The 22,598-nt window shown below is 45.1% G+C and overlaps 1 protein-coding gene across 5 annotated transcripts in view; it reads left to right on the plus strand.

The window, feature by feature from the left end:
- PDE1C (phosphodiesterase 1C) overlaps nt 1-22,598 on the plus strand; it is a 521,012-nt gene that overhangs the window by 199,456 nt on the left and 298,958 nt on the right. For 2 of the 5 annotated variants that reach the window (XM_012779005.2, XM_076006324.1), the window contains exon 1: nt 17,557-17,753. The exons of the other annotated variants lie outside the window; for them this stretch is intronic. In XM_012779005.2, the coding sequence (XP_012634459.2) occupies nt 17,653-17,753 (101 nt within the window). In that variant the 5' untranslated portion in view covers nt 17,557-17,652. Of the gene's footprint in view, nt 1-17,556; nt 17,754-22,598 lie in introns of those variants that run through there. 5 annotated transcript variants of the gene reach the window in all.

Consider the following 22,598-nt stretch of genomic DNA (forward strand, 5'->3'; position numbering starts at 1 on the left):
CTGTGACAGTCCTAGCAAGCAAGGCTGCTGAGGGTGACACATCTCAAATGCCACTGTCTGGAGGGAAGGGACTGAAGAGGAAGGCAGGATTTCAGGTGTGCCGGTACAGGGCCACCGGATCTGCCCTTCGTGGGAAATCTAATTGTTGTCTGACTTTGCCCTGTTTTCTCCTCTGACAAGGGTCTGCTTCTCATCAGAAATGCCACCAATATGATGATGTCTGTTTTCTTTCTCAAGAAGATTTTCAGTCTTCAGGCAATCTGAACAGGGAAAATTCTTTTTGAGCAACAGGACTGTTTTTTGTTTTATAATGAGATAACAAGATAAGATTCAGTAGGCATTTATTATAAATTTTCTATCTGTTCTAGATCATAGAGGACTCATTGAGCCCAATCCCTGCCTTCAAGGAGTTTAATACAGGCTAGAGGGGCAGATTGTCTTCCAAAGAAATAAGGACAAGAAATTAATAGAAAGATATGCAGATCTTAGCTGGAGCTGGGGCCTGAGCACAAAGGAAGAGTGTCCCCAACAGTGAGGAAGGGGAAGGTGAAACTGGAGGCCAGAGCTGCAAAGGAGCCAGTCACTTTAGAGGATTCCGAGCCAGGAGGCTGGAGTCGAGACAAGGTTGCAGGACTGCTGAGGAGAGGTGCAGGACAGAGATCAAGCTGAAGAGAAGGAAGGTCCTGGCAAAGTGGCCTTTGTGCCGTGCTGAGCACTGGGGACTCCTTCCTTGTGAGTAACAGGTAGCCCTGTCATCACGCTCACCCTGCAGACTGAGTGGAGGGACTTAAACAAACAAACGAAGAAATAAAATTAGGGTTTGTAACTTGGATGTAGTTGTTTGGTTGGCAGTCTCTTAACCACTTTGAGGCTGTATCCTTATCTGTTCAATAATAACTACTTTGTCTCTTTCACAGCAGGTTTTTAAGTTGCTCTGAAATCATGCATGTGAACTTGGTTAGCAGTAGAGGAAGAAACTACTTGACTTTAAGTAGTAAAAGTCCACATACCCTTCACTACAGTCCAGCAAAGTGTCATGTGCTTCCTTCACGTTCTTACAACAACAGAATTCCCCTCTTCCTTCATTCAAGGAATTGGAAGAGAGTGTGACTAAAGGAAGATAAGGGGCTGAATTCTTGGAGTGGGGATTTGAGTGGGAGGTGTGCTGGTGGCAGCTGAGGAGAGGAGTGTGGTAGCATCTCTTCCCAACTGTGTGTTCAGTTGACATCATGTTGACAGCCTGGGCTTGGCTATGGTGGGAGTATTTACACCACAGAAATAGGCAAATGCTACAAACAAGGGCTTCTTCTCTCACCCCCAACCCTGATAGTTGTTAAACATTCACCAGCACACCATCGCCATGGGTAACATTTGCATGAGCAAGAGAGCAATAGGCAGGGGGGTTCACACACCACTGCTAGGGAAGGACAGCCCTTTACCATCTAGTCCTGCGTCAGAGTGACTCATTCAACCTTCCATTCCTGTAGGGTTTTATCCCTGACATTGAGAAGTGATCCAGAGCATCATTGTGCCTTCCCTCCTATGCTCCTAGGTTGTGGAGAGAGGTGTACAGAGGGCCCGTCTGCCACTCGGCTCACCCTGCCAGCAGTGTCCACACGCACACCAGCTCATATCAAGGGTCTCTCACCCCTGGCACGGCTGGGCTGGCTGCTTGAAGCCCATGTGGTCCATGGCAACACTTCAACTGTTTTGACTTATTTTCTGCTCCTAGTTTCTTTGACCAAGTCGCTGGGTGATAAAGAGAAAGATAATGTCTTCTATATTGTTGCTCTCTCAGGCCCCAGGACACCATGCCAGTGACACTCCTTGAAGACAGAGCCCTCTGCCAGTTGACAAAGTCATGTGAAGACAACAGCCATAGGCCTGGCACTAAACTGGCACGAATGTATGTGGAATGAATGAGTGGTACAGCCAGTGGTGCAACCCAGGCTCTGGAGGAGTCACACCACCTTTCTGAGCAGCCAAATCTTACCCCAAGGTGCTAGATTCATTGATATCCCCTCAGCAAGGACTGGCCGGAGTCCTTGAGTAAGTTAGGGGTAGAAATGATAATGACCAGAGGAGAGATGTAGTTGACATTTTGCAGCAAACAGATGCAAAAGAGAACAGGATTTTGGAAACACTCATAACCTGGCAAGCTTGCTTTGACAGTCAGCTGGAGGACGTGATCCTGGCGTGGGGTTGGGTGTGTGGGAAATTGGGGATTAATGTTCTGTAGCAAGTTCTCACTAAGGACTTCACTGTTGTGATCGCAGAAAACAGACTATTTTGACCGGGTGGAAAAGGAACTTGCTCTTTTGAAAGGCGAACCCCTTAGGTAGCATTTTACATAATCTTCTTGGTATTCTTGAAATGACTGTGCTTTCTGTGTGCACACTTAAGTTTAAAGAGGCAGCTAGGGTGACCATCTCATCCTGGCTTGCAGGAGACTTTCCTGCATCTAAAACTGAAGATCCCACAAACCCTCTTAGTCCTTGGCAGAGGGGACAGTCAGTCACTCTAGAGACAGCTATGGTGAAAGCTGTACTTTGATGTCAGACATCTGTACTGACTAGGGGATCACTTAGGGCAAATGGCTTAGCCTCTCTGAACTTTCCTTCTCAGAAAAATGGAGAAAATAATCCTGAATTCTCAGAGTATTATGTAGATTCAGCAAGGCAGTGCTTTTAAACACACTCAACATAGTGCCTTGCATATAGTAGATGTGCAGTAAGTTTTTCCTTACGAAAATATAGTTTTTCTATCATTTTGGCTTTTCTGTTTTAGCATTTTTAAAAGAAAACCCTCAAAGTGAGTAAGTGGAAGCCTTATCCTCTGCAAAACCTTTGGCAATTTCTGCACTAACCTCCTGCAGACGGTTTTCCTGGCCAAGCAGTGGGGGCCAGAAGGGAGCTCCACATTCACTCTTGATTGTGTCCAGAGCCGATGGCTCGACATTTGCCTGGCAGCCTAGGCTAAGCAGAAATGTCTGTGCTTTTTGTTGGGGGAGAGGGGACAGCCTTGGCTTCTCACCCTTGGTGTCAGATTTAGGTCACCTAGAAGTCAGCATCTGCCCAGAGCTCCCAGCTTTGGAAAGCTGTTTGAAAGCCCCAGCATTTAGTGGCCAGCAGGGCTGGGTCCAGGTAACCTCGCGTCCAGGAAGCAGGAGAGAAGATCACGCAGCCTTTGATGTAACTGGAGGGAACACGGCAAACGAAACACTTTCCAGAGCTTGCTTTACAGCACACAAATCAAAGGAAAAATATACATTTTTAAAGGAACTCCTTCCTTCCTCTTTTCTCACAGGCTTGATGCAATAAGCATCTCCATCATGGACAAAAAGAAACATCTTTGGAAACTGTAAAACACCCTATTATTTCTCTCAGGTTGGTTTTAAGGCCTTGTGTGTCAGACTGCAGGCTTCTGCCTTCTTAGAATGCAGGGATGAGCCTAAACAGATGGTGGTTTTGTTCCATGGGCCAAAAACCCTAGAGTCATCCTTAACTCCTGTCTTCTCTCACATGTCCAGAATATATTCTCTCCACCTTCATGGCTACCCCCTGGAGAGCCCCATTGTCTCTTGCATGGGTAACTGGATGTAGTCTCCTACTTGGTCTTCCACTGCCTCCCCTTCCTCCTACCGTGGTCTGTTCCCAACTCAGCAGCCTAAGTGGCATGCATAAAATGGGCATCAGATCATGTCCTGCTTTGTTCCAAGTCTTGCAGTGGGTCTCCATTTCACTCGAGTAAGAGCTTAAGTCTTTGCAATGCCTGACACATGGGTTTTCCTAAACCCCCCATAACCTCTGGCCTCATTTCCTAGGACCCCTCCCCCCCAGCTCTCCCAACCCCAGCCACATTAGCCACTTGGTTCTTTGAGCTACCAGCGTACTTCCGCATTAGGGGATGGCTCTAGCTGTTGCCCCTGCCTGGCATTATCTTCTGCTCACTTGCCCACCCCCTTCAAGGCTTTACTCACATTTCACCTCCTCACTCTGGTCAATACTGCAACCTGCCCTCAGACTCCATGTACTCCTAGTCCTCTACTCTGCTTGGTTTTCTCCCACAGCTGTGGCCACCAACGTAGCATATAACTCAGTTACCTATTATGTTTATGTCTTTGCTTTAGTCTCAGAGAAGATCATGTCAAACGTTCATCAAGGCATAGGGAAAAATTGCACAGGCAGACTTGAGTTCAGATTCTACCTCTACCATTTATCCCCTGTCTGATTTGTGTAAGTTACTTAACCTCCCAGGGTCTCAGTTTCCTCATCTGCAAAATAGTAATAATTAATTTTTTTGTTCAGCTGTTCAGTTTTAAATAAGCACCAGTGCTGTGAAAGGCATCGAGGATAGAGAGGTGAATATGAAAGGCATAGTCCTTGTTATACAGTTGTAAAGTGGATCAAATGCAAGAACATATAGAATATGCCTGGTAGAAAACTTGGCATATATTTGGTACTCATTAAATAGTTCCAGTTTTGAAGAACTTGAATGTGCCTTTTGTTAGTTATCTCCCCTTTTAGTTCATACTATTCTCTTTTAGTGCTAAGAACAAACTAGATTAACACACACATGTGTGCTGGCTCGTACATGTCATTGAGCCATGGCAGGACTTTTTGGGGAAAGGGGTGTCCAGGAGGGTCCAAGAGCCTTCTAAATATATATGCAAATTATAATATACACATTTTATTTAAATGGGTAGAGACAAAATCTATAACTTTTATCAGATTCTCAAAGGGTGTCTTTGATCCATTAAAGTTTAAACCTTTCTAAAACCCTATGACTAGTCTGCTATTCTGGGCTTCTCTAAACAAAGATTTGAAATGGAATCTCTTAAATAACAGTTAATTCCAGGGTCGAAGATGATTTTTGTCTGGTATTGGTGCTGAGCCCCCTGCTTCCCAGGTGGTAAGAAGAATGCCTGTGCATGTCAAGGTCATTGACTTCTGAGTCCCTGGAACCCTGGAATTTAGAGGCTTGCTCCCACACAGATGAAGCCACCCCTGAGATGGCAGGAATGACAGCAGTAATAAGTGTAAGCACAGGTGTTAGGAATGCTTCATTAATCTGGGGTGAGACAGATCACAGAGGGCAGAACCCCCACTGGGCATTCAGCATACATCTGTGCTCTGATTTGGGAAGCCTGTGAAAAGGATGGTCCCAAAGGGAGATACATGCAGAAGTGTTATTGTTTTACTATTACTATTATGCATGTTAACAAGAAGGCTTGCTGGCTCACTTAGTGCCATGCATTATTTTCAGCTCCGTAGTATTTAATCCCAGCTTTTCCCTGTCTTCATTTCCATGTATCATTCCAGGAAAATGTTTTCTTTTGATTTTTTGCACGTTATGCAAGATGCAAGAGATGAAAACTAGATGAAAGGAATGGGAGGAGTTTAAAAGGTAAGAAAATGGTCCCTAGAGACTATTTTGTCCTGCCTTAATGAAGCACACAAGAAAACTTTTACTATGGTTTCACAACTTTTCTTGGAGAAGGAAAAATGCTGTTGAGGCAAAAGCAAGAAAATGGATTGCAGCAGTAGAGGAATGTCCTGGGTAGGATCTGCAGGGTTTCTTATCTGAGGTCCTTAACTCTGTTTTCAGGATTATACATGTTGCTTAGCCTGCTTGGATATCTTTCGTTTGTCATTGGAAACCCCTGGGAAGAGAGTGTTGCCTCCCTGTGAACCTGTACAGCACATACCCCCTGAGGTCTTGGAAACCAGCATGGCCGAGCTGTGGCATTCTGAGACTGAAGGTCCATTTGTAGACCCTTGAATGAAGGACTGAAACCATTCCTAAGAGGAGAACTGCAGGCATCTTTCTATTTTAGCATTGCCACCATCTGTATTGCCTCTGTCTGCGATTTTAGCCTTGGGCTAGTGGTTTCCCGTCTACTTTATCTCTTCATTCTTGTTTGTCCAGCAGTTTAAAGATGGCTTGAAGTGGTCAGTAATCGCAAAGTCATAGTAGCATTGTCAGAGGGCCCTTTGTTGATCAGATACTGGGACCAGCCTCTCAACTCACACCAAAAATACCTACTTCTGAGAGGAATCAGTGTTCTGTAGGTCAATGACAGGCTTCGGTTCAAGTGCAGTTCTGCCACTTACTATGTGACCTTGGTTGGGTTAAAGTTTCATTGTGAGGATTTCATAGGATATCATGTTCGCAAATAAAGGTAGTGCATACAGTGCACATACGACAAATAGAAGCTATTATTATTATTACTATACCATTACTACTTGTGTCAGTAGCAGTATTTATGTTTGGAGAAGGAAGAGACTTTGGGTTATGCCCTCTTGATACCATGCAGGGTTAAACCTGCCCTTTGAGTAACAGTGACAGGCTCTTTTCACATGTGGCCCATCACACATGGCCTTTGAGAACTATATTTTGACAACTGCTCGGATACCTAGATAGCTGAAAAATATGTCAGCCGTGGCTCCCAGTGTATTATTGATGTTGGCCATTTTCTTTTAGCTGCATTGCATGATCCTTGTCTGCTGAGAACAGGAAGGGTATTCTCTCTCTGTGTGTCCCTTGGAGGCAAGCCAGAGTGCAATCCTGCTCCAAAATGTAACTTCCTTTTAAAGGTGAAAAGCATGAGTCACACATCTGGTCATCCCCATGGGTTATTTCCTCTCAGCCTCTCCTGGGCACTGCTTCTCCCTGCACCATTTCACGAGTGATTAAAGACAGGCGAGTGCGCTCTGCTGGAGTGAGGTCAGAGCCGGTGGTGCAAACAGGGATTTTCCTCTGCTTTGCAAACACCCGCGACGTCACAGGACCTCAGGAGTGCTATCAATTGCAATTGCTGCCAGCAAAGCACCGTCTGCCGGGATATTGATTTGGCGCCATGGTTAGCAGCAGCTGGGACAAATGGGGCCTCCTCGCTGCTGCAGGGCTCTGGCCGCCTTGGCAGACCAGGCAGGTTAGAAAAGCCCAGTCCTAAATGTTTGCAAATGCCAACCAAGGTGGGCTCAGCCAGCGGATCTGTGTTTCAGGCAGCATGAAATGGTGTGGGGTGAGGCTGCTGCCAAGATGCCCAGCATCATGCATTCATGTGTACTTTTGAAGAGCAAACTCTGATAAGCCCTTAAATTTAAACACCTGCTTAATGGGTGTTTAAAAAGAGAGAGAGAAAAGTCTTACCTCTACATTTTCAGAAGTCTGTTATCCTTGAAATATTTTGCAGCTTTTTCAGAAGTGGTTTTCTTTCCTTCCTTTTTTTCTTTATGTTTTAAATGATTTATGAGAATACATTTATTAGTAGTGGCTTCCAGGGCTAGAGAGTAATGGGGGAGGGTAGACTACCACTGAAATGACATTCAAATTTATAATCAAATTGAATGATATGAGTTTTCCTGCCGATATTCTGACATAAACACATTTTTATTTTGATGAGAATGTTGTTCCTAAAAGCCACAGTTATCAGAAAAGCTCTCAAGGTTACCAGAAGTAAATGACCAGTCCTCTGTCCATAAATCCTTAACCAAGTTTGATTTTGCTATGGAAGGAAGAGGATTTTTGAAAAGGTCATGTGTTAAAATTTCCTATTTTACCAGTTAATTCCAGCAGGTTGTTTGAGATAGATGAATATGGCAATAAATAAATAGGAAAGTGGTCAGAAGTCCTGGGCAATAGCAGCATCCTTAGGAATTGCGTGGAATTGATCTGGCATAGTGGTTGATTTCCAATGGGTCGAATCATATATAGAATAGGAGTATGGGGAATAAGTATCAGTAGGAATCTCCATGGCAAATGAGAATCTGATTTGGACACAGGATGCAGAGGGCACTTCTGCCATGTTATATGCATGAGTGAGGCTGGAACTGAGTTTCACGAATGCTCTTTGTGCCTGGGTGGGGGAGGGGAAGTATGAAATCTTTCTTATTTAGAGACTCATTGATTCAGGAGGCTCTGTTTTCTTTGCCGATAGTGAAGGCAGAATGATTCCTAAAAGAGTCTTAGTTGACTTGATTGGAGCTATTTTCAAGGACTCAGCACACTTTCTTTTCAATGCTTTGGTTAGAATCCTCAAGTGCTTCCTAAGTCCCATTAAGGGAATAATTTTCATGTTCATTTACATCTAGCCAAGGCAGTAGGGAAGCCACAAAGCTATATGTGTGAGTGTCCACCTGGTTCCATGGTGGTACTGGAAGCACATAAGCAGTTTGAGAGTCTTCTACTAAGATTTGTTTTGCATGTTAATTACTTTTAAATTGTGCCCATAAGTTTTTCCATTCCTTCCCATAAATGGAGTCCCACTCTCTGCTTATAGGAGCCCCTTTATGTCTCAGGAGTAAAAATATACACAGGTCAACTTCTGATGGGACCATCAGTCTGTTTGTGTGAAGGATTATGGGCTGAATCAAGGGCCTTCAAGGTCTTTTTTGTTAGCATGAATCTGTTAAAAGCATGTGGGTGGAAGGCATTCCTAGAAATGTTATTCTTTTATTCTCCTGGGTCTTAAAGTCCTTTCACTTCTAAGAATCACAGGGACTGGAATGGACCATTTCAATGCCTCCAAGGACAATTTTAAAAATACTGTCAGGAGTAGTCAATATCCCTCATTCCCCTTGTATGCTGAATCACACAAAAAGTAACTTTTCACTTATCTGCAGGGTGCAGGGGACAGTCATTTTCTGTCAGAAAATTGGAAGGTGCAGGTGCCAGATTGCAAGTTAATGCTTTATGCACTGAAAGGTAACTCTGGCCAGTGTTTATTGCCATTTCCTGAATAGCCCCACATCTCTAGGTCTAGTTGGAGATTCGTTTGTTTCCATGTCTGAGTTTTGCTTTTTGAGTATAAGCTATATGCCAAGACTCACTCACCTTGAACCATAAATGAAGTAAATTTCACAGTCCTTCTCCAAGAAGCCCAGCCAGTCACTGCCAATTGGTCTGCTGTGCACTGCAGGGGCGGTGGAGGGGCAAGACATTGGTGATCTCTGTCCTCCAGGAGACTGCAGTTGAGTGGATCCCTAAATCTGCCCTCAAGGTTCCCCTCCAGCCCCATCCACCTGCCTCCTGGCCTCATCCCAGGACACTCCCCCCTTGTCACATTACCCCAGCCACAACTTACCTCCTGCCAAGTCCTTGAGCTCCTCAAACTCTTCCCTGCCTCAGAGTCTCTGCACGTCTTGTTCCCTCTTGTCAGAAATGTTTTCCTCCTACTTTCCCCTGTTACCTGGCTGCCTCCTTCTCCTTCAGGCCTTGGTTCAAATGTCACCTGCTCCTGGAGGCCATCTGTGACCACCTGAGTGGGTTAAAGATGGCTGCAAAAATCTTTGTCACTCCCATCCCTCCACCCCCACCAAGAGGTGGGGTTTATTTCATCTCCCTTTGAATCAGGGCTACCTCTGTGGTTGCTTTAATCAACCAAATGCAGCAGAAGTGCTGTTGTGCCAGTTCTGGGTCTAGCCTTTAAGAGGCCTGGCAGCTGCTGCCTCCTCCCTCTTGGAACACTTGCTCTTGCAATCTGGCTGCCATGAAAAGAAGCCTAAACTAGCCACATGGTGAGACCATGTGGAGAAACCATGTGGAGAGAGACAGGGGTCTCAGCCTTCCAGCTGTCCCTACCAAGGTACCAGGCACGTGAGTGAAACTATATTGGCTAGTCCAGCCCCAGTTGCCATCTGACTATAGCTGCATCCGAGCTGGTCAAACAAGACCAACCAAAGAACTACCTGGTCAACCCACAGAATCATGAGAGAGGAAAAAATGATTGCTTTAAACCATTACATTTTGGGTATGGTGTGTTACACAGCAATAGATAGCGAAATGACACTCTATGTATAAATAAGTCCTATCCCCATTCTCTGTACTGCTGTCTGTTTATTCTTTTCAGCACCTTTTGCTGTGTACAATGATGTAGCTCTTGTTTTATAATCTGTTTAGCATCTATTTCCCCAATCAGTTTGAAGATTCATAGTACAGAGACTGGAATATTTTAATTGACTATTTGCATAGCTAGTATCACAGAGTACACGGCACACAGTAGGCACTCAGCAAATGCTTGTTGAATGAATGAATGAACGAATGAATTTTAAAGGTTCTAGCACTTATTTGTTTGTGAGATCTTTGCCTCCCACATGCAGAGATAAGAATCTGCAAATCTTCACCTCTGGTGGCCTTTCAAAAACAACTTTTGAAAACTTTTTTTATCCTTCTTTGCAAATCAAACTTCTAGTTTACATCTACTACACACCTGCTCAACAAATTCTAATGCTTCCCTATTGGCAAGAGCATAAAACATCTCAGTTTTCATGCGGTTGTCCAGGCCCACTTCCGTCTGTATCCCACCTTTGCCCCCTGAGTGACCCTTTTTTGACCCCCTGACACCTGTCACCATTCAGTTCTTTGTTCTTATCTAGGCTGCTGAGCACCTTTCCACTTTGCCAGAGCCTGTCTGCTCTAGTTCTACTCATTTCTCAGAGACCCCCTTCCTTTGGGAAGCCAACAGCCTATGCCTTTAGTGGGCATTCTTAACTGAGCAGACCACTGACCCAAATCCTCAGATGGAAGTGGAAGCATTCTCGAGCCCAGGGAAGAAAGTTTAGAGACCATGGAGCACTTGGCCAGGAGTCCAGGGGCATAGCTGCTAGTCCCAGCTCTGCCACCAACCTGTGCAGTTACTTAACCTGATGGGGCTGCTGGTTTCTTATCAGTAGAATTAGGAGCCTGGGTAAAGGGCTTGCTAAGATCCCTTCCAGCTCTGAGGTTTTCCATATTCAAATTGGCTTTACAGTGATAGGAAGAACAACCCACTGATTTATGTATATTTGGGTTAGAATTTGGCTAACTGTAGCATCAGCAGTTTTACATGAACAAAAATTTCAATTTCATTAGTACAGCCAAATTAATTCTGCTGGGTTGGCAGTGTGTTCTGAGAGGCAGAGTGGCCAGAGGGCCAAGAGTCAGGAGGCCTGCTCCATATTGCTGCCCTGGTACAAGCTTGCAGTGGTCCCCAACCTTTTTGGCACCAGGGACCAGTTTCATGGAAGACAATTTTTCCATGGACCAGGGGTCGGGGGATAGGGTGTTGTGGGCATGCGTGTGGTGGGGTGTGGAGCTCAGGCGGCGATGCGTGGCCCACGTCCTACCAGGCCACGGACCAGTACTGAGCTGTGGCCTGGGGGCTGGGGACTGCAGAGCTGGAGGATAGCAGGCCAGCCTGAGAGTAGCCTACAGACCTCTGGGGCCTCAGCCACCTCATTTCCAAACTGGGGATTGATAGGATGGCCTGGCTAATAAACTGTCTAATGGAGAAAAATAAACTAACAGAAAGTAAGAGGAATAAACTCACAACACATAATTGCCCCTTTGAAGGGAAAGGTCACAGTACAATAGCCGCTTCTCAGATTAACCACCTGCAAAGTCTGTTTTCACAGCCTTGAAGAATCCTAAGCAGACAACAGGGGTGCAAGCTCTCTGTCTCAGTTCCTGCCAGACCACATTTTAAGAACCTTGATAAGGCAGCCTCACAGTGAAAAGAACAAAAAGAAAAAAAAAAAAAGGAAAAACAGACAAAACAGCTTCACAGCCATTTCCCATTATCAGCTTGCAACATTGACTGTTATTGACCCTATTGTGCTGTGCCCTTCCCACCTTTGGGAAGTGAAATAAACTTCCTTTCTCTAAAACTGTTCTAATCTTTGTGTTAATAATTCTTTCTCATCCTATGCCATGAGTCCCCACCCTAATGGGGATAATAGTAATAGTAATGTGTTTCATTCACTTTAGGATTGTTGTAAGGAGCTAATGTTTATAATATGGCTATGATTTGATAGGTCGTTATCAAAAAGTTATTGAAACAAAATTATTAATATCGGTGTATCTATTTATCAAGATAACACAGCCTCCTTATATTTACCTTGGGTGCTCCGCCCACCCCAAGGCTCCAGAATAGTGTTCCAGTTTCCTTCCTTCATGTCCTGGTGGATGGATGAGATAGGGAGGAGCTACTGTTTTCTGAGGGCCTCTAGTATTCAAGGCACTGGTCATACATTATTTCTTTAACTACTTACGACAATCCTCTAAGGGATTATTAATTGAGATTCTTTTAGCTGTTATAACAGAAATATGACTAAAACTAGTTTAATTGTAAAAATTGGAGGGTCATTTATTACTATTTGGTTCATGTAACCTAAAAGTCAATGGGTAACCGTTCTGGCTTCAGGGATAGCAGGATCAAGGAGCTCAAATGATCCTGTCACATATTTTTCCTTTGTCCCTCTAGTTCCCTTCTCTGCTTTTCTCTGTGTTGAGGTTATATATATATATATATATATATATATATATATATATATATAAAAATATATATTTATATATATATAAAATATATATATATATATATTTTTTTTTTCCGTATAGTCTCTCTACATGATAGAAAAGATGACCCCAAGGCCAAGGTAATTTCAACTTTGTGTCAACTTTGTTGTCACAAAGAAAAGAGAAACAGACCATCCCTTTCTCTCAGAATGGCCATATGAAAGCTCTCATATGGACTGGATTTGCTTTAGTCACATGTTCAGAGGTATAGAGTACTTGGCTGTGACTGGCCAATGTAGGTTATGTCTAGTATAGTCAAATGTAGCTTGGTGGGTGTGGAAAAGGATCCAGAGGGCACTGAGCCCAACCCAGCCTTGGCCAGAGAAGAGAAGGGTCTTGTCCTAGGTTGCACGGCAAGGCAGTACCACTCCAGATCCTTTCCTTGGCCTGTGTCATCTCCATTGGAAGAATTGCATGAGCTTCTTTTGTCAGAGCAACTAAAGGATCCTGCCACTGAGAGGGGTCAAAACTGTGGGTCACATGCAAGCTATGTTGGGCCACCTCTGAGCTGGGACACTATTCTGTCTCTTCTTTCATCTTCTTCTCTTCCTGTGGAAGATGCTGGCATGTAGTGGAGATGCTGGCTGCTCAGAGCCCCATTTCAGATGGCGAGGGGCATAGAGTGGAGGCACCTCTGGGCTTAGGCAGTCCTCTGCCTCTTCTACTACCTTTTTTTTTTCCTGGAAGGTGGTTCCTGGGATATAGTCTGCCCCTAAATCATAGAATCAAACTGAAAAGACTTGTCAGAGGAAAAGCAGGATGTCAGTGTCACCAAAGAGGTCCCTTTCTTGCCAGGGAAGCCAGTGGGAGAGAACAGCCTCTGTTGACAGTACGTCACGGGGGCTGGCTCACATCTGGTTGTGGGCGGGAAGGAGGGGCTGCTGTGCCTGGTGGTGTTACTTCCGAAGTCCTAGATGTGTCTCCAGAATATCCCCCTCAACAGATTCTGTCAATGAGGCCACTGCCAAGTTGTGAGAAATGGATCAAGGGCACAGGCTGGCTTCGTGAAGGTCAAAACAAGCAGCCATAATCTCGTAGCTGGAAGACCAGTGAGTGCTCATGGGTGACAGTGCTTTGCTTTCTCTGATTTTGTCTATTTGTCCTCGTCTTCCTCCTTTGTGGGCTGAGGAGCTTGCCTGTTGTTGTTCCCTGGATCTCTCATGGAGCCCTGGTTATCATTTGCCCCGTAGTTGTCGCTGCTCCCGTGGCAGGTGGCTGGAGGGCTGCCCTCAGCGCACTCGGCATTCTCAGGGCGGCAGGAACCTCCACGTGTGACTGTGCCCGCCCCTGCTCAGCACCACCCATGGCTCCCTGACGTCTGCAGCACAGAGCCTGAGCTTCTCCAAGGGTCTGGCTGACCCTTCCAGCATTTTCTCCTGTTCCTAGTCATGTTTATAGTCAAACCACATAAAACTGTTTGTGGATGGCAGGACACCCCAACCCTTCCCATGTGGCTCTGCCTATTTTCGTGCGGGGTGTTCTTTCTGGAATCACATGCCTCCACCCACCTTCCATGCAAACACCTTCTACTCAGTCTACCTTCAAGACCCAGTTCAAATGTCACCTCTGCATCCTAGTTTCCCCATAGCATTAATGACCCCTTCATCTGTGCTCCTGCAGCCCTGCCCTCTCTATTATTTACCTTTTACTCATCTTTCCATGTGCCTGCAGGGAGTGGCATAGCAAAGGAAAAAGAACACGAGCTTTGCTTGCTGGTCTGGGTTTGAAACCTGCTCTGCCACTTACTAGCTATATGTCTTTGCACAAGTTATTCTATCTGACCTTTGGGAGCCCCTTTTGTCTTCACTTGTAAATGGACATAATGAAACTATGCTGAAGTGTTTTGTTGAGAATGAAATGAACTAATCTGTGATGTAATGTGCCTGGCACATACTAGTTCTCAGTAACTGGTAGGGTGGTGGTTGTGGTTATTGTGATTATTATTGAATCATGAAATCTTAGAGATGAAAGGGACCTGAGGGGTCATTCACACGCCTACAAGGCCTGATTTCTGTTCACTTGTCCTTGAACTTTGCTTGGAACAGAGAGCTCACTTTCTTTCTAATCTTTGATAATACATCATTATGATAATGCAGAGAGTTGCTAGTATTTAGGCTAAATTACTATGTTTAGGGTACTATTTTAAATTGTTGCTTGTATGTGTATGTATGTATATGCATATGTGTGTGTATATATATGTATGTATGTATGCACGTCTATATATATTAGTGGTGTTAGACCATGTGAGATTTCCTAAAGATTCTTACTCTTAAAATTGGATTAGAAAGTCACAATGGAAATTAACTTCCAAAGCAAAGTTATGAATGGCTTTGCTTTTTCTTAGACCTTTTTTTCCTGGGGCGGTTTGCATCTGTTTTTGCTTACCTCTGAACAGAATGGCAGTAGAAATTGTGGCTTGTAGTGTTACTGCAGCTATCAAGTAGATTCTGTGACAGATGAAGAGGGAGCAAAATCTGAGTGACGTAGTAACATAATGCATCTAAAAATAGTAATATTTTGTTGACAGAGAGAAGACAAACTTATTTTTTAATGTGGCTTAGGAGAAAGGAATCGTAAGTTATTTTGTGGTACTTTGGCCTTAGTTTTCTCATCTGTAAAGTGGGAGCATTGGGCACTCAGAGATAAGGGAAGGAGGCAGAGGTGGTCTCTGTACCTGAGAACTATCTACCCCTTTTCCCATTCATCCAGAGCAGCTCTATCTTTAGTTTTTGAAGCTGAGGTATGCGTTAGAGTTCTTTATAAGATGTTATTTGAAATAAAGTATTCTGCTGCTTCAAAAATTTGAAAACCTCTAAATTAGATTATCTTTCAGGCCCCTTCCTGCTCCAAAAGCTATTATGGTTCTAAAATAAAGCAAAATTATATTTTTACCCACATACATTGTTTAGTCTTTTTAAAAAAATTATAAAATAAAACAAAATTTTGCTTCAGAAACTTTTTAAAATAATTTTTTGTCTTTTCTCTCTGATTTGCTTAACTGCAGTGAAAGGTTGTTCTTTTCCTATTTCTTCCAAAATTTGCTTTTTTCTGACTTAATCAAAATCCCACCAACACTAGGAAAAAGTCACAGGCATGGTGGGAGGCAGGAAGGTGAATATCATCCTTATCATTCTGTTGAATCTTCCATCCTCAAAACAATCACTAAAATAATTTCTTCTTTGGGCATTCCATTCCTCCCGTCACTGTTTCTCCTCTGGGTGACACTGCAGGGGTAATTGGTTTTATTCAGGTAAATGAATTCCATGTTAATATATTGGGTGCTTTATGTTATCTTTGCCTGGTAATAATGCCTTAACTCAGTGAAGATGTATGTGCCTCTAGAAAGCCTTTAAAGACTGACTTTAATGGGGTGCCTTCAGATTCTCTAACAGGTGAGTAGGTAAGTCATTTTTCATCAAACAGGTCTGTCATCTCATCTGGAGCCACCAGGTCTTCTTCTGCTAGAATGTATGGGGCCAGCCATGCCATCCTTATCACTCTCACTTCTAATTTCTAGAAAATAAACTATCAAGTAGGTGAGGACTTGGATTTAGACACTATCATTTTATTCCTTTGTCAAGGTCACATGAATGGAACTTTACTTGAACAGTGAAGAAAAACTAGTCCTCACTTTTAAGGTTTATCTTACTTTTGAGAAGCAGGCAATTATCTGATGGAAAGAAGAAAAATTCTGGGAGTGTGACCAAAAGAGGTTACCTGCCATTGCAGAAAAATACTGTGTAGGTCATGCCATATTCTAAATCTCAGGAACCTGGGGTGCCAGGTTTGAAGTGGCCCCTGGGTGGTGGCTTCACCTAGAAGAAGGGGGTTTGACAAGTAGTTCTGTAATGTCAAGGCTGCAGTCATGGATCTTTGCTTCCCAGTCTTTGTTTCCTTTTTAAATTTCTCCTCCCTCCTCCACTCCCAACTCCACACCTGGTACCATTCTTCCAGAGCATTCTACTTTATTGCACTGTGAATGACCTGGGAGAACACTGACAGCGAGTTGCAGCTTTGCGGAGCTGAAACTCTTTCCCAGCATCAGCAGCCTCCCAGCCAGTGCCCAGCAGGGCCCCTTGAGAAGTATGTGGCATTAATCTGCAGAAACCTACCCACCTTGTCACTGTTGGTGTATTGTCTGCTCGACCCTCCTCCCCCACACCCACCAAAGACAGACGACAGAGAGAGAGAGAGAGAGAGAGAGAGAGAGAGAGAGAGAGAGAGAGAGAGAGAGAGAGAGAGAGAGAGAGAGAGGAAAACTTCCTAACATCAGGACTTTCTGAGTGTGGTGTGTGGTTACTTTCGTCCACAGCGATTGCTTTAATATTAATATTTCAAAATGGACCCGGCTCCCGGGCGGGCGTGCAAGTGAGCGCGGCGGAGGAAAGCTGCGGGCGGGAGCTCCGCAGGGGAACCTGGCGGCTGCCGCGCGCCCCTCCAGCCCCCCGGGAGGACTCGGACTGACCCCCGCCGCCTCGCATTTGCGCGCCCGGAGCCGCGCTCTTTATGAGGCGCGGGAACCGAGAGCCGCGCCGCAGCCCGGCGGGGGGCCGTGGTGGCCGCGGCTGCCCTGCGGGGGCGGCTCGGCGCGGGCCGAGGCTGGAGCCCGGCGAGCGTGTGCCCTGCAGACGGCGGTGCCCGGCGCGCCCCTCCCTCCGCGCCCGCGGTGCCAGCCCGGACGCCAGCCCCGGCGCGCTGACAGACGACTTTTCTCACTTGTCAGTTTTCTCGCCTGTAGGCAGAGCTGCTGGTAAGTGCGAGAAAACAGAGAGGGGGCGCGGTGGCAGCCAGGCGGGGGGCGAGCGGGCGCGGGCGCGGGGCGGAGCCGGGTGCGCGGCCTCGGGCTCAGACCACCCCGCCCGCCCGCCCGCGTCTCTCCCCTTCCCACTTTCTCCTCCTCCTCCTGCTCCTCTTTCTCTTCGCTTGCATTCCTCCCCACCCAATCCTCCCCTCTCCTCCAAACCCTTCAGCTGCTGCGCTGATCGCTTCTGGGGCTTTGTTTAGGGGGGAGAAAAGAATACGGATCGACCCGAGGTGCTTTCTCTTAGGAGCCGGAGCGCAGTCCCTGTCACTGTCCCTGGGCACTAACCGCGGACCATGGCCGGCTCCCGCAGCTGTCTCCGGGGCGCACCTGGGGCCGCGGGCGCCCGCGAGCCGAGCGCGCTCTGAGTCCGAGTCTGGGGGCGCGGGAGGGGAGCGCGCGGGGAAGGGACAGGCAGACGCGCCGGGCTGGGGATCGCGGGCGGGGCCGGCGAGGAGGCGGGGAGGGCAGAGCCCAAACTCTCTCAGCTTCAGCGCCAGTGATAACCTGCAGCTATGGAGTCCCCGACCAAGGAGATTGAAGAATTTGAGAGCAACTCTCTGAAATACCTGCAGCCGGAACAGATCGAGAAAATTTGGCTTCGGCTCCGAGGGCTGTAAGTAGACCTATTTACTTCTCTCATCCCATTTCCCGCTCCCATCCTTATTTTTACTACACAGCCGCAGTCGCCGCTGCTCACCCCTTTCCTGCGTGGCCCTTTAAATACGCCCCTAGAAGTTCCACAACTGCTGCTCCGTTCATTACAGTCACTGCTACCTTCCTTCCAACACGGAGAGGGTTGTCTCTCTGTCTTAAAATACCTTGCTATTCCAAGTCATGCTTTCTTTGGGAAAGGGGAGATGTCCTTAGATGAGTCGGTTGTAGTAGCACAATACTCAAGAAGGTATTTCTGTTCCTTTTTGCCCAGGGAGAAAAGTTGGGCACCCCGGCAGGGACTTTTAATTAAAGGAAGAATTTTTTTCTGCACACTGCTTGTAAATAACCTGGGCAAGAGGTCCAAGAATAGACCACCAGTTAAAGTTCAACATGCATCTGAGTGTTAAATTCTTTCCTCCCTCTCCTTAGCCCAGTTGAACTTCTGATATTTTCTTAGGATTCTTTATAGTGGAAAAATGCTTGCTAGAAGGAAGGGCTATTATGTAGGAAATGAGGGTCAGAAGCAATATTGTAGTTTCCTAGCAGTATTTGAATAGCTGAATAGGGCATTTGCTCTTAATAGAGTGGCCAGAATTCTGGTTGGATTGATGGGTGGAGATCTCTGAATTTCATTCACTTCATTGAGTTCAGTCTAATTTTGGGTATTGAGGAGAGGTGACCTGAAAATATGTGGTATTTTCTGTAAAAAGATTTTGTAAATGATGACCTGCTGTTCACCAAGTCAGGAAGTTGGAGTGAGAGCTATACATGTACAGCTTGCTGCTCAGTTGACTAGGCAGGTCCCAAAGACACCTTCCGTGACTACAGATACTCATTTCATCAGATATTTGGCATCAGACATCTAGTGTGGTTGAAAAACACACTTTTTCTCCAAGCATATTCTCCAGACATTCTGTTCCTACCAAGGGGCACTGATGGGAAAACCAGCTCCTTGCCATTGTGTTTGTTTTGTTGCCATTATTGTTTTTGAATGCACACACACACTCACAAACAAACAAAAACCAAAACAAGTCCACAATGCATTGATCTAAGTTAGCTTGATATTAAAAGTTTCAAAGGGGAAGCAATAAGGTAGTATGTGTTTCTTTAAGAAGTCCTTATTTAAATTTGCAATTTATAAAAGCTGTTCCATCAGTAATCAAAGTGAGCTTCGTTGCCATTGATATAAGTGGGAAACCATGCCAGATAATTTGATTTTGACTTGTCTGGCTGCTGCAAGTAGAGGCTGTAAACTTATTTGGAAGTCTTGTCTCTGGCTGGCAGGCTCTCCTTCAGATGCCTGCAACGCAGCGGCTCTCAGAGTGGTGTTTATGGAAAGCTCGTGTTATACGTAGTGAACGCTGCTTCCGACTGTATCGTGCTGCACACGGAAAGTTTGTTGTGTCCACCGTCTGGGTCCAAGGTGTACAATGTGAATGTGTGGTCAAGCTGGTTTCCTTGCCATCCCGACTAGAGGGACTCAATCCACACACCCAGGAATTGCATCTCTTGGTTGGGCTGCTTTTCAACTCAAACTGAATCCACAGAGCCACTTAGGCTAGAGACGGTGTTTGGCCAACTCAGCAAAGCTGAGGCGGGAACTTGCGCGGAAAAGCATTTAGCACTCACAACACACTGTCTTGTAGCTGTCTCAGTTTCATACCTGTTAGGCTTCTCTCCCCAAGGTGTTGCCATGTGATGTAGCCACATTTTCACGTTCTAGTCTCTTGTGTTTACCCAGAACTTGATGCCTTTGAACATGAAAAGTGTGGGGTAATTCTTCTCCAAATGTGTGTTTTTGTATCCGTCTCTCTATCCATCCTACTGAAACACCCTGCCCAATAGCAATCCCAAAGATCTTTAGCTTCATTTCCTAGTTTGAAAAGGATATATTATTATTTTTACCACTATTATGATTCTCACTACCACTTTACCTTTTAAACTTAACAGCAGTTCTAGAATAAATTGCTGGAGACTCTGGAAACCAAAGCACATACTCATTTATACAACTTGGAATAACACTTTGCTGTCCACAAAATAGAAACCCTTAGGAGATAGAAGGTTGCAGGTTTATTTGTCCACACGACAGATTGTTGGTAAGAGAAAAAGGCAGCTGCTCTTTCAACATTTTAGAAAGGCTTAAATAGCCATAATTGGATTTTCATATCAATTTATTACCACGGCACCCTTAGAAAAAGGGCTTTATAAGTGACCACAGATGGTCAGGAATTCAGTTCAACATGTCTGAGAGCCATCTAAATTCAGGATGTGATCATCTCATGCCTGGATTATTCAGTGGTATCTCATCTCCTTTTCTTGTCAGTATCTCCCTTATTTAATTTCTTGTTGAAATTGTCATCTCCTCCATTAGAATGTAAGTTCTGTAAGGACAGATAATTCGTGTGTCTTTCTCACTGCTGCACCTCCATGCCTAGAACAGGATTTGGCATATAGTAGATGCTCAATCAATAGGTGATGAAAGAAGCACAAAAACCCAAATGTGAAATTTTTCATATTTAAAATGAAGATCAATATAAATTATGGCCATGGGACCTATCAACACAATATGCCATGAGCTAGCTGGGAGGTTTCATTAGCATCATTACCCAGGTTGGGTTATAGGAACCTAACTTGGGGTGTGATTGGGCAAGAGGTGGCAAAGTCATGGCCCAGGCTGACTCCCACTGTTGTCATTACCCAGGTTCTCTCTTTCCTTTCCTTGTATCATCCCTGTCCTGCACTGGTGAGGAGTGGTCTTTACCAGCAGCAAGAGGATTTCCATGGTTATCACCTGCAAAGAATCGACAGTGCAGGATACTGTAGGGGACGATCCTCTATATATTCTAACCCCTCCCATGCTTATTTTTCTCTAGCACTTCTCACCATCTGAGTACTATATAGTTAATTATGTTTACTGTCTGTCTCCACCAACTAGAATATAAGCTCCACAAGGATGGGATTTTTTGGTTGGCTTTGGTCACTGGTTTACCCCGACTGCTCACGACTACCTGGTATATAATAAGTTATCAATAGGTATTTGAAACCTAGGGCTGCTTCACATGTTCTCTAGGAAAGAATTAGGAAGAACTCTTAACCTAGCAGTGTAGCATCATCAGCATACTAACAGTGCATCAAATATTGGAAATGTGAGTTGTAAACACTGTCTACCCCAGCTGAGATTATAAAAACCTGCACACCTAGGTGTTCACTATTACGATGACTCCCACACCCCTTGAGTGAGGTGATCCCAGTGGTGTGGCGTTGCTCAGCCTCTGTCCGCGGCCCTGCCACCTCTTCTACACATGCACACATTCCTCTAGGTGAGGAGGGAACAAATACTGCACATCTGAGCTTTCTTAATTAAGTCTGTCACAGGCATGCTGTCGTCTTACTCTTCTAGAGGAACCTCATTTTCACTTTTCCATAAACCTTGGTTGTCCTCCATGAGCTGTTGTCATACATCTTTCCTCTGTAGGGGTGGGTGGAATTTTTGAGTCCATCCCAATCACCTTTTTGTTAAAGAGTCCTCCAATCTGGGAACTATGACTACGAATGCTCTTTATCCCCCAGATGATGTGTGGAAGCCTCACAGGTCACTTGGGTTTGAGCAATTGGGTCATGACTTGTTCCTTGGGTCCTGACCAAGAGTTTCTCTATATGATGACAAAAAGGTGCTTCCGTGCTATATTTTTTAAAATTGAGAGCAAGAAAACAGGTTTCACTTATTCCTTGGCATTTATTGTCACAATTATAATTATCTAACTTCTCACGTCCAACTATGAGGTAGTCAGTATAATAAATTTTATGCTTATACAATACTCTATGAAGATGATAATGCTTTTTGCATGATCTAAAGTAACATTGTGAATATAAAGGCAGTTAAATGGCTAATAGACTAAGACCACTGTTGTTTTGTCTGTCTAGCAAGCTTTCCCCCCTTACTATGGTAACAGACCCTGCATCCTACCCCATGCCCTGTATCCTACTATAAGGAGGGGCTCATGCTCCAGGATTGGCCCATCATAGGATTTTATCATCTTGGCAACAAAGATTGGTCTCAAGTAGGGCATGGAACCCAAACAGGAGCATTTGAGTCCTTCCTTGACATTTCTGTATTGGCTGTGGGTGAGAGATCCTTTTTTCTTCTTCTGGGCATTCATGGTGGCCGTTGCTGGATCCATTTCCCACCTCATGGAGAAGACCTTTCTTTGATAGGAGATGGTGAGGCCAACATACAAGGAGAAGCAGAGGTGAGATGATGGGTGGGAAACCCTGAGTCCTGGAGGTCCCAGCTCCTGTAGAAGTTTCTCCAGTTCTGTCAGCTATCTCAGCTACAAGAACCAGTTAGGCTCTGCTTTTGCTTAGGATGTTTTGACTTTGGTTTCTCTGAAAGAGTCTTAACTAATACCCCACTGCTATACAGAGAACTTAAGTGATTCTTCCAGACTACACAGCAAAGGTGGGGAGCAAAGCCTTAGGCAAAGAGGCCTGGACCTCTGGTTTTAAATTCTTACTTAAGCCCTCTCACTCTGTGTTTTCTTTCTATTCAACTGGCATTTTTAATCATGCCATTAGTGTCCAGGCAACAAGGGGTTACTCAATTAACATTTACTGAATGTATTATATGCCAGTCACTTTGCCAAGCTCTGGATATGCAAGAGTAGGTAAGATACTTACCTGACCTTCAGCGGTTTGCAGGCTAAGGGGACAGACTGACATGGTACCTGGAAGCGATAAATATCAGTATGGGGGAATGCAGGGGAGCTACCTCTGCCTGGGAAGGCCAAATAAGTTGTTACAGACC

The sequence above is a fragment of the Microcebus murinus genome, chromosome 9 (assembly GCF_040939455.1).
Source record: "Microcebus murinus isolate Inina chromosome 9, M.murinus_Inina_mat1.0, whole genome shotgun sequence".
NCBI lineage: Eukaryota > Metazoa > Chordata > Mammalia > Primates > Cheirogaleidae > Microcebus > Microcebus murinus.